At 38.9% G+C, this 18,285-nt stretch overlaps 1 protein-coding gene across 1 annotated transcript in view; it reads left to right on the forward strand.

Annotated features, from left to right (window-relative positions):
• The window catches only part of QRFPR (pyroglutamylated RFamide peptide receptor), a 45,875-nt gene that overhangs the window by 18,623 nt on the left and 8,967 nt on the right, over positions 1-18,285 (forward strand). The window contains exon 2 of the mRNA XM_008512786.2: positions 17,841-17,999. Within this exon, the coding sequence (XP_008511008.1) occupies positions 17,841-17,999 (159 nt within the window). The remainder of the gene's footprint in view (positions 1-17,840; positions 18,000-18,285) is intronic.

The following is an 18,285-nucleotide window of genomic DNA, read 5'->3' on the forward strand; positions in this document are numbered from 1 at the left end:
ATGCAACTGCTGGTGACTGCTTCCATCTTCAGATATGACCTTGTCTGAAGTCTTGGTTATGGCTTGAAAAACATTTCCCATTTCACTTTCTCTCTCTTGCAAAAGTCGTGTATCTACTTCTCTCTGCCTCTTTCTCCTTCCCACTTCCAACTTTCTCTCATTCTTGTTTTCAAGCTCTTTCTTTCTATCTCAGGTTCATAGTGTTGAGTTAATAAAATGTTATCACTGTCATCCTGGGCAATGATCTTCTCTTGTTTTATTATGTATATAAACATAAATATATATAAAAATATATATATATTTTTGAATCCTCATTCCCTGCTTTCATTCATCTCCTCCTGAATAGGTGGCTACAATGATGTGTTTGACAGGTATCCTTAAATTTGTTTGTGTCCTTGTTATGTATGTATAGGTGTGCCTCGTTACTTTGCTCAGTGCTGTTTTCAACACCTATCCATGTTGCTGTGTTTATCTAATGCTTTTATTCTTAGCAGATAATTTATCTATTTAGAGTCTCCCTTTGTACATGATGTAAGAGAGGCACCCTGGCTTATTTTTCTGAATGTAGAGAGCTAGGCTTCTTTATACCACCTATAAACAGTTCACAATTTCTCCATTGATTTGTGATGCCATTTTGATTATAAACCCATTTCCCACCTTCTTCTTTGCTTTCTATTTTGAATCTTTGTCTAATTGCCTGTGCCCACACCAGTGCTATAGTGTTTATTGCGAAGACTTTTGGCATATCTAAATATTGCATTGGGAAAGTCCCTAGCTCCTTTGACCTTCTTTTTCAGAATTGATTTAGATACATATGCTTCTGTTCTTCCATATAGATTTAAAAATAAGCCTGTCAACTTCCTAAAGTATCCCCCTGGAGTTTTGATTGGTATTGTATTCCATTTATGTGTAGTTTCAGAAATAATTGACATCTTTGCAATAATTCATGTTAATTCTGTGTGATAGTAAATCATGTTAATTCTGTGTGATAAGACAGAATAGTGTCCCTCAAAGATGTCCACATCCCAATCCCCACAACCTGTGACTGTGTTATGGTACATGGCAAAAGGGTTCTTATATGGCAAAAGGATCTGGAAATGAGGAGATTATCCTAGATTATCTATGTGGGTTCAATTAATCACCAGGATGCAGTCACGTACCCCATAACGATGTTTTGGTCACCCACTGACTGCATATACGACAGTAGTCCTATAAGATTCGTACCATATAGTCTGGGTGTGTAGTAGACTATGCCATCACCATCTAGGTTTGGGTAAGTACACTCTGATGTTCACATTGAGGAAATCACCTAATGACGCGTTTCTCAGAACGTATCCCTGTCGTTAAGCGACGCATGACTGCACTTATAAAAGGGAGTCAGTAGAGTCAGAGGCAGAGAAGGAGATGTGACAGCCGTGTCAGAGGTCACGGTGCTGCAGGGCTGTAAGCCACAGAACGCAGGCAGTCTCTGGAAACTGGAAAAGGCAAGGAAACAGATTCTCTCCTGGAGCCCTCAGAAGGAATGGAGGTCCTGCAGACCCATTTTCAACATCTGACTTACAGAAGTGTGAGATATAAATTTGTGTTCTTTTAAGCACTAAGATTGTGGTAATTTGTTACAGCAGCAACAGGAAACTAATGCAATCATCCTATGCATAGAGCATAGCTTTCCATGTATTCGGGTCTTGTTTGATGTTATTCCTTGCTGACAGAAACCTGCTATTTTCAGGTATTGGATGTTCTTCAGGGAAGGCTAGGACCCCTTCTCAGCCATAGGAGTTGGATTTCATTAATTTAGGCCAATATTTTTAATTTCATTCTCTTTGTCAATGATTAGTTTTAAAATGGGCGTGCAGCCCATGTTGGCCGTGGGGTCTAAGGCCTTCCTCACTTTTATAAAGGGCTTGAGAAAAATATGTACTTTCCTTTCTTCTTTTGGCCTTTGACTGTTGTTTGAGATGCAGTGCTTAAAGATACTGCACACGTCTTATTTGCACAAAGAAATAATCCTAAGAACAAATGCAAACCCACGCTGAGAAGGGCGAAGTAACCCCATGGAGAGAACCCCGATGGCCGACCGACTGTGGTGAAATCATTCAACTGTGGAATTCACCGCCCTGCTGTTCCCCTACCTCTAGAATCCCTTTTAGTGAAATAATACATTTTCCTTATTGTTTCAGCCAGTTGAGTTGAATTTTCTTTAACTTGCAGTCCAAAACATCCTAATTAATATAGAGAACAAATAAATATAAAGAAAATAAAAATTATTTATTGCAACATCCAGAGATAATTACTATGATCATTCTAGTGTGTCACATTTTAGTTTTTTCCTACATATATTTTTAGCAAAGTGGAAACCTTTTCATGTTTGGGTGATTGTGTGTGTGCACATACATATCATTTGTTTACTGCTTGATTTCAGTTAGTTTTCTGTTTCATTTTAAAACATCCTTTGCCTGATGATTTAATGATTTGATAATTTACATTATATCGACATACCACAATTTATTAAATAAATTAGTTGACATTGGTTTATACTAATTAAAGGTTATTATATGTTTGGTGAGCAACTCAGTACGTAAATTACATAAATCTTCCTATAATTTTATTAAACATTTCTGGGGAAGGACACTTTATAATCCGTTTTGTGGGCTGATCACCTTAACATTCCAGAAGTTTTTTCTAATGCCTAATATGACCTTCTATATTTCTTTCCTAGTGTGTACATATATATAAGGAAAATTCCTCCTTTATTACTTGACAGTGAGTTATTTTAACATTTGGAACATAATGAAACCATATTATTTCTGCTTTATGCTTTTTTGCCCTCATGTTTAACCTGGGCTCACTTTATTGTATTTTTTTTGGAAGTCTAATTATTGCCATTAGTGGAAAATAAAAAAACCAATTCAGTTACTTTTCTAAAACAGTATTTGTAGCTGTTAGAATAATGACAGTTAGAAGGAAAATGGTAGAAAACATATAATTTTACTCTGGTGAACTTATTTTCTGGCACAAATATGCACCCAAAAGGTGCTGCTTATAAAGTAATCCGAGGATGACGCGTTCCAAGGAGAACCACAGAGTTAGTGTGAGCTTTGGCTCCACAAGGAAAAACCTCAAAGTTTTCCGATTTGTGAAGCCCACAGTGGAGGCCTACTCGTCCTAATCAAAGTCTTTCTGAGAACAACTCCAGCGCATGCACACAGAGAAGCTAGTTGTCTTTCATGTTTCCTCATTCTTAAATAGGTAAACCCAACCAGAGATTGTCAGATAGTTGAAGAAAGTTTGCAGAATAAAAGGGAAGAAAATAAACAGATAAATGAAACCCGTAAGAAATGGATTATTTATAGATTAAGTTAGAAATAAACTCTAAGTAGTATTTTCATATTTACAGACTATTCTGAAGGTCTCCTCATTTGATATTTTCCCAGTGGAATTCCTATTGGTTTTTACGTCTCAAACTTCTACAATAAATGTATTACTCAAAAAACGATTTTTTAGCTGATATTTACATATGAAAAATTTATGTCCCCGAACTTAATAAAACATTCTAAAAAAAATGATATATAGGAAAAGTCTCGACCTATATTCCAAATACGGTTGGTAGAACCTCAGAATCACAAGACGATTTGAAAAGCATGCTAAGTGTCCACAAAGGGATGTGTGTGCCGAATGGTGCTGACACTGTGAGAAGCAGCTTATTTTACGAATTCTGTGCAATTGTTACTCTTGCAAAGAAGACTGACTTTGAGAATAGGTCAATGAAAAAGACGTTGAAGTCTTCTGTAAATCTCACACTGAGAAATTAAGTACTGAATTTGTTCAGAATATCAGTCTGAAAAAGTTAATTACAGTGATAACCTGGAAAGCATTCAGTTAAACCACTAGATATTCTTTGCTGAAAATAATTTGTAGGCTACAAAGATACAATGGTAAACGTTATCTTTGAACTTTGTGGAGATATTATTGCCTAATATTTCTTACAGCACCATGAAAAGAATTCTGTAAACTAGAGGAGAGTAAGTAAAGCTCCATTCTGCAACTTTTCATCCTAAAGGATCAACTACCCCCCCCCACCCCCGCCACTGAAGATACATTCAGGAGTTCCTACCCCAGAATGAAAGTGATAAAAAGTCTCTGCTAGTTTCTGAGTTTCATAGTTTGCCTGAAATTGTCCTTTTGCAACTTGTTCACCATGATATCATTTTCCACAACCAATGGCAATGATTACTCTTCAGCCCTCCTCCCCTTTCAACTTTATTCAAGTTTCCTGTCTTCTCCTTTCTTCATGAGTAACAGGTCATCCCAAGTAATTGCCCTGTTCTTGTTGCAAATTTCACTTGCATTTTTCTAACATATTTCTTAATTTCTGTGCGCTGGTTGCTGTGCCTTGCTGGAAAAAAATATTCATGATGCACCATGAAAACACTGCATACAGAGCAGCGTGCAAGCAAACCATTTGATAATAACCGTTCTAAGTGTTTGGCAATAGGGAGCAATATTTTTAGCATTTTACATCTAAATGATGGTTTTGCTGTGTTTTAGGTACACTTAAGGAAATCTGTTGGGAGCGTAATTTGGCATTTTAAATAATGAGAAATAGGCTGCCAGGGCACATTTTCACAGAGAGTGTCTCGTTTTCATGAATAAGTTCCTGATGTTAAGTGGGAGATGTCCGGATATAAGAAGATATTGACTTCATAAATCAAGAGCAAGCTTCTCTGAAAAGAAACATTTTGAACATAAGGGAAAGCCCCTGAAAGTGAAAATCTGATTGCTGAGCTTACGTATAAATTATAAGAACTGGAAGACAAAGACAAGAAAATCTCCATAATGTGGAGCAAATAGGCAAAGAGAATTTATAAAGCAAAATGTACATATATAAGCAAAAGGTATAAACATAAGAGGATCGATCCAGGAATTCCAACATCTGGTTAATAGGAGATCCGCAAAAAATGCACAAAGAAAAGCACAGAGATAAAGGAGTCAGAAGTCCTCAAATTCGAAAGGCACACACAGGGCCAAGGAGAAAGAGTAAAAACTGACTCATGCTTCCACATATCCCCATGACGTTTCAGAATTTCAATTACAGGGAGATCAATAAAAGCTTCCGAATAGTGAACCAGGATACTTATAAGGGAGCAAAACTCAAACTGATAATATAGACACATTAACACGAAAAATGGATGCCAAAAGTTAATAAAGTGGCTCTTAACATTCCAAAGTAAGCCAATATTGAACTTAAAGTTAAATTATAGCCATTTTTAGATCTGCAATAACTTAGAGAGCTTACTTGAAATTTGTTATTTGAAGAAGTTAACTTGAAAAAGATTCATGCAAAACCAGAGTGAAGTACAAGAAATCAGAAGCCGTGAAATTAAAGAAACAGTGGAGAAGGAATTCATTGAAAATGAATTGCAAGATGACAGCTATAGAGGAGTCTTTTAAAACAAATCAAAAACTGCAGTCATAAAAATTGAAAGTCAGTAGTATTCTAGAAGAAGGTCTTAGAACAAATACTGGAATTGATTTCAAGCAGTAAGTATCTTATGTGAAAAGTTGAGATGTAATAGTAAAAATAATGACAATGGTTGAGATGACGACAATGATGATGACAGCAGTAACTGTAGCTGACACTCACAAATGCACTTTATACTTATTATCTCTTTTAATTCTCCAAGAGTCCTATGGGACAAGTACTATTATTATCATCTACATTTTATAGGTAAGAAAGCCCAAGACTCAGTGAAGTAGGGTAATTTGCTTTAGATCACAGAGTTAACAAGTGGTGACTCCAGGATCCAAACCCAGGCAATCTAATTCCGGAGTTCATACTCTAAACCAGTATACTGTGTTGAAGAAGGTGCATGTTTTTCCTTTCAACTAAAAAAAGAAATGCAATCCAAAACCCCAGGAAAAATTAAATAAACAAAAAAACTCTACACAAAAGCTATGGTACAGATATAAAGCAAATTAAAATATGGCATACTTTACAGCAATAAGTAAATTCACAAGGATTGGGACTCGTGACTATAAAATCAGAGAAAGAGAAACCTATTTAGAACATATATATTGGCTTTGTAGTTATAATATTTAAATAGTCATAATAATGAAAATGCAGTTCATAGTTGTAGTCTTTTATAATTAAAATGTAGACCAAGTTCAGAAGACTTAAGATGGCTATGAAACAGAATGAAAAGTGATCAGTCTTGAAAAAGTAAGTGTAAAGTTATAGCTGATAGAAATTTGGAGGAAGAGAGAAACGGAGGAAGGAGGTGAGGTATCATCATCTTACAAAGTGACGGACAAGATAAGCTGATGGAAGTTGATAGACCAAAGAATAGGATTTTAAGTATATTGCTTTATCAGTCAAAGGCAGAGCAAACTACATGCAAGAATTTAGGAAATACATCTCCCAAAACATTTCCAAAGAAGTTATGGAAGACAGTGTTATAACTATGAGAAAGTTAGAAGCTGTGCAGAGAAGCATAGGTAGAAGGCAATAAAAGTGAAACAAAGGCCCATTTATCCTAGAAAGAAGTCAATATATATCATCTAAAGTCAGTGAATCAAGAATAGGCTATATAAAGCAATTTATTTAGAGATGTGAAGGTACCCAGCAGAAGAATTGAAAACAAGCATGTGTCAGGGAGTGGGATGGCAGGTGAGTGGGGATGGGCAGAGGCCTATTCTTTTTAATTGTAGCCCTTCTGATTTTGAACCATTTGCTTATAATTCTTTGCCTAACAAGATATTTTTTAAAAAGAAGAGGTCAAGAAATTGAATTTGTAACTAAAAAGCTCCCAAAAAAGAAGTCTCCAGGCCCAGATAATTTCGCTGGAGAATTCTATCAAATATTTAAGGAAGAATTAACACCACCTTTACACAAACTCTTCCAGAAAATAGGAGAGGAGGGGACACTTCCCAACTTATTTTATGAGGCCTCTGTTACTCTGACACATAAACCAGACAAAGACAGGACAAGAAAAAGAAACTGCAGACCAACATCTCTCGTGAACTTAAGACAAAAAAATTCTCAGTATATTAGCAGACAGAATCCAACAATGTGTAAAAAAGATTATATACCATGACCAAGTGAGATTTATCCCAGATATTGGCAGAGGGGCAGACATAGAGAGCACAGAAATAGAGCTACATAATTGTGCTGAAATGATTTTTGACAAAGGTACAGTTCAGTGGAGGAAGGATTGACTGTTCAGTAGTGCTGGAGCAACAGACGTTCATAGTCCAAGATAATCAAACAGACAAAAAGCACAAAAAACCCTCCTCAACTTAAATCTTACACTTTATACAAAAATTGACTCAAAATGGATCGTAGACTTAAATGTAAAAGTAACACCCTTAGAAAAAAAGTATGAGAAAATCTTCAGGGCTAGGCATAGAGTTCTTAGAGTTCTTAACTGACACGAAAGCACAGTCTTTAAAAGGAAAAATTAATAAATTGAACCTCATTAAAATGAAACATTTGCTCTGTGAAAACCCTTGTGATGAAAAGACAAGCTACAGACTGGAGAAAATATTTACAAAGCGTCTATCTGACAAAGGGCTAGTGTCTAGAACATATAAAGAACTCTTAAAACTCAGCAATAGAAAGACAAACAATCCAATTAGAAAATGGACAAAAGACCTGAAGAGACTTTTCATTAGAGGATGTACAGATGGCAAATACACACATGAAAAGGTGTTCAGCATTGTTAGAAATGGGGCAAAGGAAAATAAAAACCACAATGAGATATCACTACACAGCTATCAGAATAGCTAAAATAAAAAATAGTGACAACACCGCACACTGGCAAGGATGTGGAAAAACTGGATCACGTATACATTGCCAGCAGGAATGTAAAATGATACAGCCACTCTAGAAAATAGTTTGTCAGTTTCTGATGAAACTAAACGTGCAATTACCATGCAACCAGGAAATTGCATTCCTGGGCATTTATCCCAGAAAAATGAAAGCTTGTGTTCACATCAAAGCTTGTATATGAATATTCATAACTGCTTTATTTGTAATAGTCAAAAACTGGTATCTCTCAGGTGGTCTTCAGTGGATGAATGGTTAAACTGTGGTACATACATACCGTGGAATATTAGTTGGCAATACAAAGGAGCAAACTATTGATAAGTGCAACAATTTTTATGAGTGTCCGGGGAATTGTGCCAAAAGAAAAAAAACCAATCCCAAAAGATTATGTACTGTATTACTCAATTTATATAACATTTTGGAAATGAGAAAATTTTAGCAAAGGAAGACAGTTTAGTGACTGCCAGTGGTTAGGCACAGAGGCAGGAGGGCCATGGGTGTGCTTATGAAAGGGCAAGAGGAGGGACCTTTGTGGTGTTGGTGCTGTTCAGCAACTTGACTGAACCTACACAAGAAATAAGGTGGTATACGACACACCCGCACACACAGAGAAATGAGTACAAATAAAACTGGGAAATCTGAATAAAGTCAGTAGATTGTATTCATGTCAATATCTTGGTTGCGCTATTTTACTGTAGTTTTGCTAAATGTTACCATTGAGGGAAACTGGGCAGACTGTCCCAGGGATCTCTCTGTATCATTTCTTAAAGCTGCATGTGAATCTACAGTTATCTCATAAAAGTTTCAATTAATGAAAAGAAAGAAAAAGTGAAAAATATATCAAGGAATATCTGTCACAGTAATGGTAACATAACAAATAATCCTGCTTTGCTTCAGGAAGCATCATTTCAATCATGCAAACCCAGTGATCCCCGAGGGTTCTGTGCATCTGGGTTGAGCGTCTCCCTAAGCAATAGGCAGCACCCACGTGGAACAGGTGTGAGCCTAGTCCAGAAAGGGGCAGGGTGCTGCTGCTCCAGGGCAAGGGTGCTACACTGGGCTGCTCTGCTGCCAAGGCCATCTGACCACTGTTGGAGCCCTGCTCTTCAGTCCCATCTGTATGAGTGAGGATTCTCCAGAGAAATAGAGCCAAATATATATATATATATATATATATATATATATATATATATATATATATGATAATCTCAAAAGAGATATTTACTATGAGAACTGGCTTATGCAACTATGGAAGGTGTGAAGTCCCAAGATCTGCAGTTGGCAAGCTGGAGGCCCAGGAAAGCTGATGACGTAGTTCCAGTCTGAGTCCAAAGGCCTGAGACCCAGGAGAGCTGAGGGTGTAAGTTCCAATCCAAGTCTGACTCCTACAGCAGGAGAAGACCTATGTCCCAGCTTGAAGACAGGCAGAGACAGAGAATCCCCTTGCACGCGGCCTTTCCTTCTGTTCAGACCGTCGACAGCTTGAAGGAGGCTCACTCTTATTGGGGAGGTAAATCTGCTTTTCTCAGTCTACTGATTCAAATAGTAATCTTTTCCAGAAACACCCTCATATATGTACTCAGAATAATGTTTAACCAAATAACTGGATACCCCATAGCCCAGTCAAGTTGACACACAAAATTGACCATCACAAGTCCAGCCCTTGTCAACTTGGCATTCATATGCATCTCTTTAAACCATACTTAATCTCCAGATAAATACAATAACATGGTCATAATTCAGCCTAACATGATACAATTATCCTGCATACAACCAAGAACTCACTAATCCCTTCCCTAGAAGACAAGGTAAAGTGCTGGAGTGATGTTTACTGTTCTCCTTGGTAGCCCATAACTTAAATACAATGTATTTAAAATGTAAAATTAGTAATACTTAAATACTATGAGATAAAGTCAATACATTTTATGTTACATGATAAGGAAATAAGAGAGGGAAAAAAATGAAGATATTTGCTTAATATAGATATTAATATATATGCACACCCAAAGAAACATATTCATAAAACAATAAGTGGGAATACACGTGACAGTTACAGTGCTTGTTTTTGTGACTGGTCACATGGCTGGAGTTGGTATTTGTATCTGCCTTCTTTCAGTACTCATTCTCTATCCCTTTACCTTCAGCAGTCACCTCTCCTGGTCATCGCTCTTTACCTGGTGGAGTGACTTTCAGGTTTGAGCCACTAGTAGTCCTGCCTGGATTGGATTGTTATAGTTTTCCGCTGACCTTAATCACAGGGCATGGTTATAGTAAGAGATGCCCTAAAGGATCTCTTGTATTCCAGATGTGCTTTTCCTATCTCCTTTGTGGAGTGACAGTCCAATTTCCCCCTGGTAGTCAGGATCCATCACCCTAGCTGGCATAGTAACTCTCTTCTTTAACTTCCAGTTCAGTGAAATCATTGTTGTGTCTTCTTGTGGAGGCATCTTTCCCTTTGGAACTAAGACCTCTAGGCCAGCAGAGCATAAGGTTGCATAAACAGGAAGCAAAATTTTGCTAGTGGATCAGTAGGGGTAATAGTGAGAGGTGTCACTTGTATTTCCACCCCTTGCTTCCTGGACCTGTGAATTTTGGCTATGGGGGAAACAGTCCATGTATGGGATGCTGATTCAGAGCATTTACAGGCTTTTGGAGAGCCTTGCTCAAGCCCTGCAAAATATTGCCACCTAGCTGGTGCTGTAACTGAGTCTTCAAAAGGCCATTCCACTGTTCTATCAAGCAAGCTTCTTTAGGATGTTGAGGACCATGGTGAAGCCCAGGGAATTCCATGAACATGGATCTTTTGCTGCACTTCTTTTGCCGTGAAGTGAGTTCCTTGATCAAAAGCAATACTGTGTGGAATACCATGATGGTGGATAAGGCATTCCATAAGTCCTTGGATGATAGTTTCCTCAGAAACATTGCATGCAGGGAAGGCAAATCCATACCCAGAGTGAGTATCTAGTCTAGTGAAAATAAAACACTGCCCCTTCTGTGATCGAATCCGTCCAATTATTGTCACCAGATAGCTGGCTGATCACCCCTGGGAATGGTGCCTTGTCAGGAACTCAGTGTTGATCTCTGCTGCTGGCAGCCTGGGCACTCAGCAGTGGCCGTAGCCAGATGGGCTTTGGTGAGTGGATGGTTTCTGAGTCCATGCGTAACCCCTATTCCTGCCACCATGGCCACTGTGTTCATGAGCCCATTGGGTGATGACTGGGGTGGCGGGGGAAAGAGGCTGACTGGTATCCACAGAACAGGCCATCTTATTCACTTGGTTATTAAAATCCTCCTTTGCCAATGTCACCCCTTGGTGGGCATTCACACGGGACACAAATATCTTCCTGATTTTTTTGCCCATTCAGAAAGATCTATTCACAGACCTCTTCCCCAAATTTCTTTGTCACCAATTTTCCAATCATGTTTCCTCCATATCCTTGACCATTCAGCCAATTCATTCGCCACAGCCCATGGATTGGTCTTTACAAGTTGACGTAAACTTAGCCATCACAACCCCTCTCCTTATTCCTAGATGGACCTCTCACTCTTTCCTGCACTTTAGACAGGGCCAGCAGTGTTTCATTTCATCCAGTGTCTCTTCAGTTCCACTTGGGGGAGGTGTCTTGCTATGGTCTAAGTGTGTCCCCCCAAAATTTGTCTGTTGAAATCCTAATGCCCAGTGTTATGGTGTTAGAAGGTGGGGCCTTTGAGTGGTGCTCATGTCAGGAGGGTGGAGCTCTCAAGAATGGGATTGGTGTTTTTATAAAAGAGATCCCACTGAGCCCCCTAGTCCCTTCCACCAAGTGAGGATACAATGAGAAGTCTGTGACCTGGAAGGGGGCCTTCATCCAACCATGTTGGCACCTTGATCTTTGACTTCCAGCCTCCAGAAGTGTGAGAAATAAATCTCTGTTGTTTGTAAGCCACCCAGTCTGTGGTATTTTGACATAACAGCTCAAACAAACTGAGACATGTCTCCTCTCAGAGCCAGCTAGGCAGCTTCTGTCTTCTTCCCTAAGTCCAGCAAGAATTCTGGAGAAAAATGGCTCATCTTCTTCATTATCAGTTTCCTACTGCAATCTGTATACCGAGTGTTCCTTTGGCACCTGGGAGCTGTAAGTCCCCCGTCCCATCCCTCCACTCTGCAGGAGCTAAGAATCCTTCTGCCTCCTCCTTTGCCCTGAGGCAGATTTCCTTCCCCTAGGCTGTTCCTCCCTATTCCCTGCTACACAAATAGGGCGCGGCATTAGTGGAAAGTTCCTAAGTCATAGGATAATTACTAGAGTGCTTGGTAACGGTCTCATGCTAAATAGGAATAATTATCAGGAGGGCTGAGATTCTAGGAGAGATGGGCCACACGTCCCTTTTAAAATATTTAGCAACTATGGTTCTCCTCTTCAGTCTTTATGGAATATTGTGTAAATCTGCTTTGGGTTTTTATAAATTCTTTAAAATTGCAGGTGACTTATATGCTGGAACCCCAACAAATTAAACTACATGCACTTGGAGCTGCTCCCGTTGAAGCAGGGCTGTGGCTTGGAGCTCCTCTCCCCTCCCACTTTGGGCCTGCCCCTCTCCCTTCTTGGCAGCTCCTAGAGCACCCCTGCAGAAACACAGGGCTCCGTGCACCAGTGATGGAAAACCCCAGCCTGGGTCATCTCTGGGAGGGCCCTCCTGCTGGAGAATTCCATGGTTCTGTTCCTCTGTGGTTCGCAGCCACAGCTTGTATAGCAATTCTGATTTTGGCTATATTTAATTTATTCCCTACTCTCCTGCTATAGGATGTGCTTGAGGGGAATGACGTAGGATTCAGGATTTAGTAAATTTGTTCATTAGTAGCTGCTTAAGAAATATGTTGGACAAAACTAGAAATTTACAGGCTATATTGGGATAGGGTGCATGGATTCTTTGATTATGGCTTGTTTTTTTGGTACAAGAAATTATGGTAATTATGTGCCAGATTATTTTATAATACATTAGACTACTGTTTCAAATAGTGTTTGCATAAAGTAGCCTTTCCTTTATAAAACTGCAAATGTCTATACACGTTTTTTTTAACCAACCTTTGAATAAATTCTTCACAGAATGGTTATCATCATTAGATACTTTCGTGCAATTATTGCTTGTTATATTATTATCTAAATTAATAAAAGAATGTTTTTTAATCTTGTTTACATATGAATATTTTGTTCTTTTTACTCTTTTCTTTCCACTTGGATCCTTTTTAAAGTCACTGTAACACTAGGGTGAAAATATATATTGGCCAAATTCTTTTCAATTTCCAAGTATCATTTTTTAGAAATAATGAGGTCTTGTTTCTATTTGAATCTTTGAGACCTGTACTGTGTATGGTAGGAGATAGTGGCAGGCATGGGGTAGATAAGAGTCATGTCTAGAGCAAAAAGTTCATGTTCTGGAAAATAAAGTTGCATAAATAAGTTAAGGTTGGAAATAGGAGACAATAAATGCTAAACCAAAGCATCTGTTCCTAATCTAGTAGGCAAAGGAGAGTTATTGTAGCTTCTTACACAAGAGGCAGACGTAGTAGAAATGGAAGCAGGAGTGGAGGCAAACTGTAATGGTAGGATTAGGACGGTGGTGTCTTAACGTTAACGATACACAGAAGGAACACTGACCAAGTATTCTACATTTTAGGAAATGTCCTTTCTAGAGAAAAGGTAATAAAAGAGAAGTGTATCAAGTTTACAGTCAGCCCTCTGCGTCCGCGAGTTCCACGTGCATGGTGTCAACCAAATACAGGCTGAAAGGCCTACAATGGTTGTATGTATACTGAACATGTACAGGCTTTTTTTTCTTGTCATCATTCCCTAAACAATACAGTATAACAACTATTCACATAGCATTTACATTGTATTAGGTATTATAAGTAATCTGGAGAAAATTTAAAGTATGCAGGAGGATGTACGCAGATTATATGCAAATACTATGCCATTTTATATAAGGAACTTGAGGTTCCCAGTGGATTTTGGTGTTTGCTGGGATCCTCAGATACGGGGGAGGACTGTACATGGTTACAAGCAACAGTTGATAGCTGAGTAGCTTGAGAAGGGGATGTACTGAAAGGATGTTGGAGGCTCACAGGATCAATGTGAAGCTGGAGGAATGGGCCTGCAACAGGCAGGGGCCGAGGGTGCTCAGAGGTCAGTGGCAGTAACTTAGCCGTGGTCTGTTAGCGTTCATGATCTGGTGAGCACAGGACCACACCATGCACACCTCCCTTTCATCATCGTTGCACTCTTTCAACAGATTAAAAAAATTGAGGTAAATTTGGAGCCAATAGTTTCTTTGTGAGAATCTATCCTGCTCCTGCCTTGTCTTCCCTAGTGGGGCCTCACATAGGGGAGACTTTATGCACCAGAGGAAGTTGTGTTGCTATTAGGAAATGCAAGTGGATGCTGGACAAAATAGGAGAAATAACCACTTGAGGCAGGCTCTAAGAAACACAACTCTAATACTAAAATCAGATAATCCCACAAGAAAAAAGAGAAAGACATCCCAAGAAAACAGTGCCCCAGATAGGGAATTCTATGATTATCCCGGTTTAAAATCGTCATTTATGGAAAGAAATGTCACAAAGGACATATTCTTGCAAAATAGCTTAGACTTACACAGTTCACATTGGGAAGGCTAAAGTATAGGTGGGCTGATTGAAGAGTCATCAGGGAGATTACGAGAACAAGGAGCTGAAAAAGAAGGGGAGGCTCTGTGATAGAAATTTAATGAAAGGCAGAGAAAAAACAAAACTCTTTGATGCCTGTTTTGCTGCAGTCTTCCAGACCTTGAAAAATGACCTCCAAATATAAGAGGGCAAAGCAAAGATGGTTAGAATGAAAATAAACATCCAAAATAATTGATTAGATAGCAAAAGAGCATCCACTCATGTTTGAAAGAACTCAGATCTTCAGCCTAGGTAAATTACACGCCACAACACTAAAGAAACTTGGAGCTGTGATCAAGCAAACACTGTCAGTAATTTCATAGAAAGTTGGTTGGACACTTGTCAGAAGTAATGAGTTGGGCAATTGCTGTCTGGATTCATTAAAAAGGGTAAGATGACAGATTACAGAACCACAGGTTGGTGCAGAATTCTTGAGTGGATTATTAAATAGACGATTTGTGAGCATGTAGATAAGAAAACTGCCACATAGCATGGGTGCATTAAGATAAGTGAGGGTGATATGGTGGAAAGAGCTGGAGTCATTTCACTGGGGCTCATGGCCTCGTTCTGTCACTAACAGCTGTGTGGACATGAGCAATCACTGAACTCCATGAGCTGCAATATCTTTAATTGGGAAATAAAGTTGTTGAATTAGATGTCCTTTAATGGGCAGTTTAGCCACAGAGAATCTGTCACCTCCAAGTGTGCAAAATTTACCTCCATTCTTTTAATCTGACTGATGATAAAAGAGCTGCCATTTATTAAAGAACACATTCTATACTGGATGCTTCTGTCATTTTATGAAGTACTCACTTTGGTCCTATGACAGGTGGGTAGTATGAATCCCTTTTTACAAATGATGAAATTGGGTTGAGAGTAGCAAACTAACAGATGAGATGAGTCAGGATCAGAGTGTATACTGGTATCAGGGAGTCAGTTGACCAAGCTCCCATGCTATTATGATGGACAAGATGAATAGATTTAGGATGGATAACACTAAAATGAGACAACTCTACAATGAACACTACAACAATAATTCTTATTTGTTTGGATGGTGATACCTAAAATGTGTTGCTAATGGATCCATGTCCATTTCATGGAAAGTTTCTTTTGGTGTACCTTTAACCTTGGCCTGTCCAACTTTTTTTATGAACAATTTGGTTGAAAACATAGAAGAAATTCTGATGAAATTTAAAAAAGAATAAGGGAAATATCCAGATGAATAATTTACTCACATATTCATTTATTCAATTATCATATCTAAACAAGATTGGAGGTAAACTAATTCATTTACAGTATGATCAGCATTCAAACAGTGAAAGATATTATTATGGAGTGTAAATTTCTGCACTTAGCATCTAAACTATCTTGCTGGACAGGGAACGGCTTTAACTTTGATTCGGGTTGGGATTTAGGGAACTGGAGCAGAGGTGGAGAGTGGGTAGGATCGGCTCTTGGATTGCCATTTGGAGCTTCCAAGAAGGACTGGAAAGGGAGCATCTAGACTGATCTCTAAAAATATTTTTTTCTCTAAGTCACAGGATGGGAATTAAGGGAATCTTGGGTTAACAGAATTTTCTGTTAAATGGACCCAATTCATTTCAAGTCGATTCAAGTTCAAAAGAAACCAACCATTTGAAAATCCTAGCACAAAAGGCTGATGTAAATTGTGGTCACGGTCACAGGAGAGGGTGTTCAGACTCAGGCAGGCAGTATATTCCTACAGTCTTTGCCTCAGCCTGAGCGTTCTGCTGCCTCCTGAGCACAGTGGATTCCCTTCTGGATCACAGAGTTACCAGCTAGAGAAAGTGCAACGGGAGGCATCCAGGGAGTTGAAAGATCTGAAAAGCAATCAAATGAGGAACAGATGGGGCAACAAGAAATGACTTAAAAGTGACATGAAAGCTTCTCTCAAATGTAAGAAGAGCTGCTGTTTGGAAAAGATAGTTGGTTAGTTCTGGAACTCTCAGAAAGCAAAACTGGAGGAAGGGGGCGGAATCATGAAAAGCACTTGTTCTGATGAGAGCCTCTCCAGAGTCGAACAGAGGCATCTTTAGAGGTTGAAGCCTCCTAGTGACTCATTCTCTTCAATTCAGTGAATGTTGGTTGAGAACCTTCTGTGTGTGTTCCGAATGCTTGGAATACATCAGTGAAGAAAGCAGACAAAAGTCTTTGCTCTTGGAGTGTTTACATTCTATTAGGAGTGGGGAAACCATCAATAACAATAAGACAAACAAATCAGTAAATGATATAGTATGTTGGAGTGTGAAAGAGTTACAGAGATATAAAATGAGAGGTGAGGAGGTGGGAAGGGAACGTGGCAGGCTGCATGACAACTATGGTTGTCAGGGTAGGTCAGCTCATTGAAAAGGGGACACAAGGACTTCAGTGAGGGATGTGAGAGAGTTATCTTGGGAAGAACATTCCAAGCAGAGGGAAAAGCCATGCGAAGGCCTGAGGTGGGAGTGCGTCAGCAAGGAGGTGTTGAAGCAGAGCGTGGCAGAGCCTTTGTGGGAGAAGGTGAAGAGAGGATTTCTGCTTTGGTGAGAGCTTGGACTACGTGATTTATGAGGTCTCTTCCAGCTTTTTATATCCCTTGAGTTATGATTCTCTGAGAGTTCAGAATAATTGATCTGGTAGCAGTCAGCAGGGCAGATTCAAGAGCAGAGATGGCAGACCAGGACTCACAAATACCAATGGTGAGGGAGCCAGACGGATAGCGTAAACATTTAAAAACATTGGCAACGTGTTCAGATATTTTAAAAATATTATGTAAACCAAATGAAGCATGTTTGCAGGCCAAATCTTGCCCAGAGGCCACCAGTTCGAGACCTTTGCATTAGAGAAAGTGAAGTCAGTTAACAGTGGAATGGTGTAATCCAGATATAAAGTCTTGGACAGGAAGTCAAAGGAGAACAGAAGATAAAAGAAAAAATTTGGAAGTCTCTGATGAGAATTATTCCTTACTTATGATTTGATGTGGAACCAAGAGGGGAGAAAGAATCAAAAATGACTCTGCAAGACCAGTTCACGCTGACTTTGCTCTTTCTCAAGCCAGAGTCACACTGATTTTTGTCTGCCTATTATCAGTAGTCAGATACTTACTTGTCCTCTCATTGTCTTATATATAATTACATATAATTTAGGAACTTAGAATCCAGTTAGGGGGAGAAAACATCACCAATGCAAACATTCTCAATTGTTTTGGGTCTATAATGTAATTATAGTCATAAAATTTTAAACAGAGACTCAATTAATTAACTGCAATAATTAAAAAGAGACAGAGAAAGCTTTCATTCTTTTTGATGTGTAACTTGTCCTGTTTCCTTGTTGCAGGTGCTTTCATTTGCAAGATGGTGCCATTTGTCCAGTCTACAGCTGTCGTGACAGAAATTCTCACTATGACCTGCATTGCTGTGGAAAGGCACCAGGGCCTGGTGCATCCTTTTAAAATGAAGTGGCAATACACCAACCGAAGGGCTTTCACAATGCTAGGTGCGGCCATGGGATGGACCAGTGGCAGAGTTAATGCCATTCTTCGTTATAGAACAAAGAGAATTTCTTCAAAGTGAACTATATTTATAAACAAGAGGAGTAATTTCTTGTCTAGCTTGTAGGCATTGGGGTGTAATTTCAGGATTTCAGTTCTTTCCCCATTTACCCTTGCCCTCACCCCTTCTCCCCTTTAGGTCTACCCCAGTACAGAAAAGTTCTCATTTCAGATTTATTTCTTCAGTTAAGTCTTGAGCTTTCAAGCACTACTTTCAGCTGATCTAAGATA

The sequence above is a fragment of the Equus przewalskii genome, chromosome 2 (assembly GCF_037783145.1).
Source record: "Equus przewalskii isolate Varuska chromosome 2, EquPr2, whole genome shotgun sequence".
NCBI classification, from domain to species: Eukaryota; Metazoa; Chordata; class Mammalia; order Perissodactyla; family Equidae; genus Equus; species Equus przewalskii.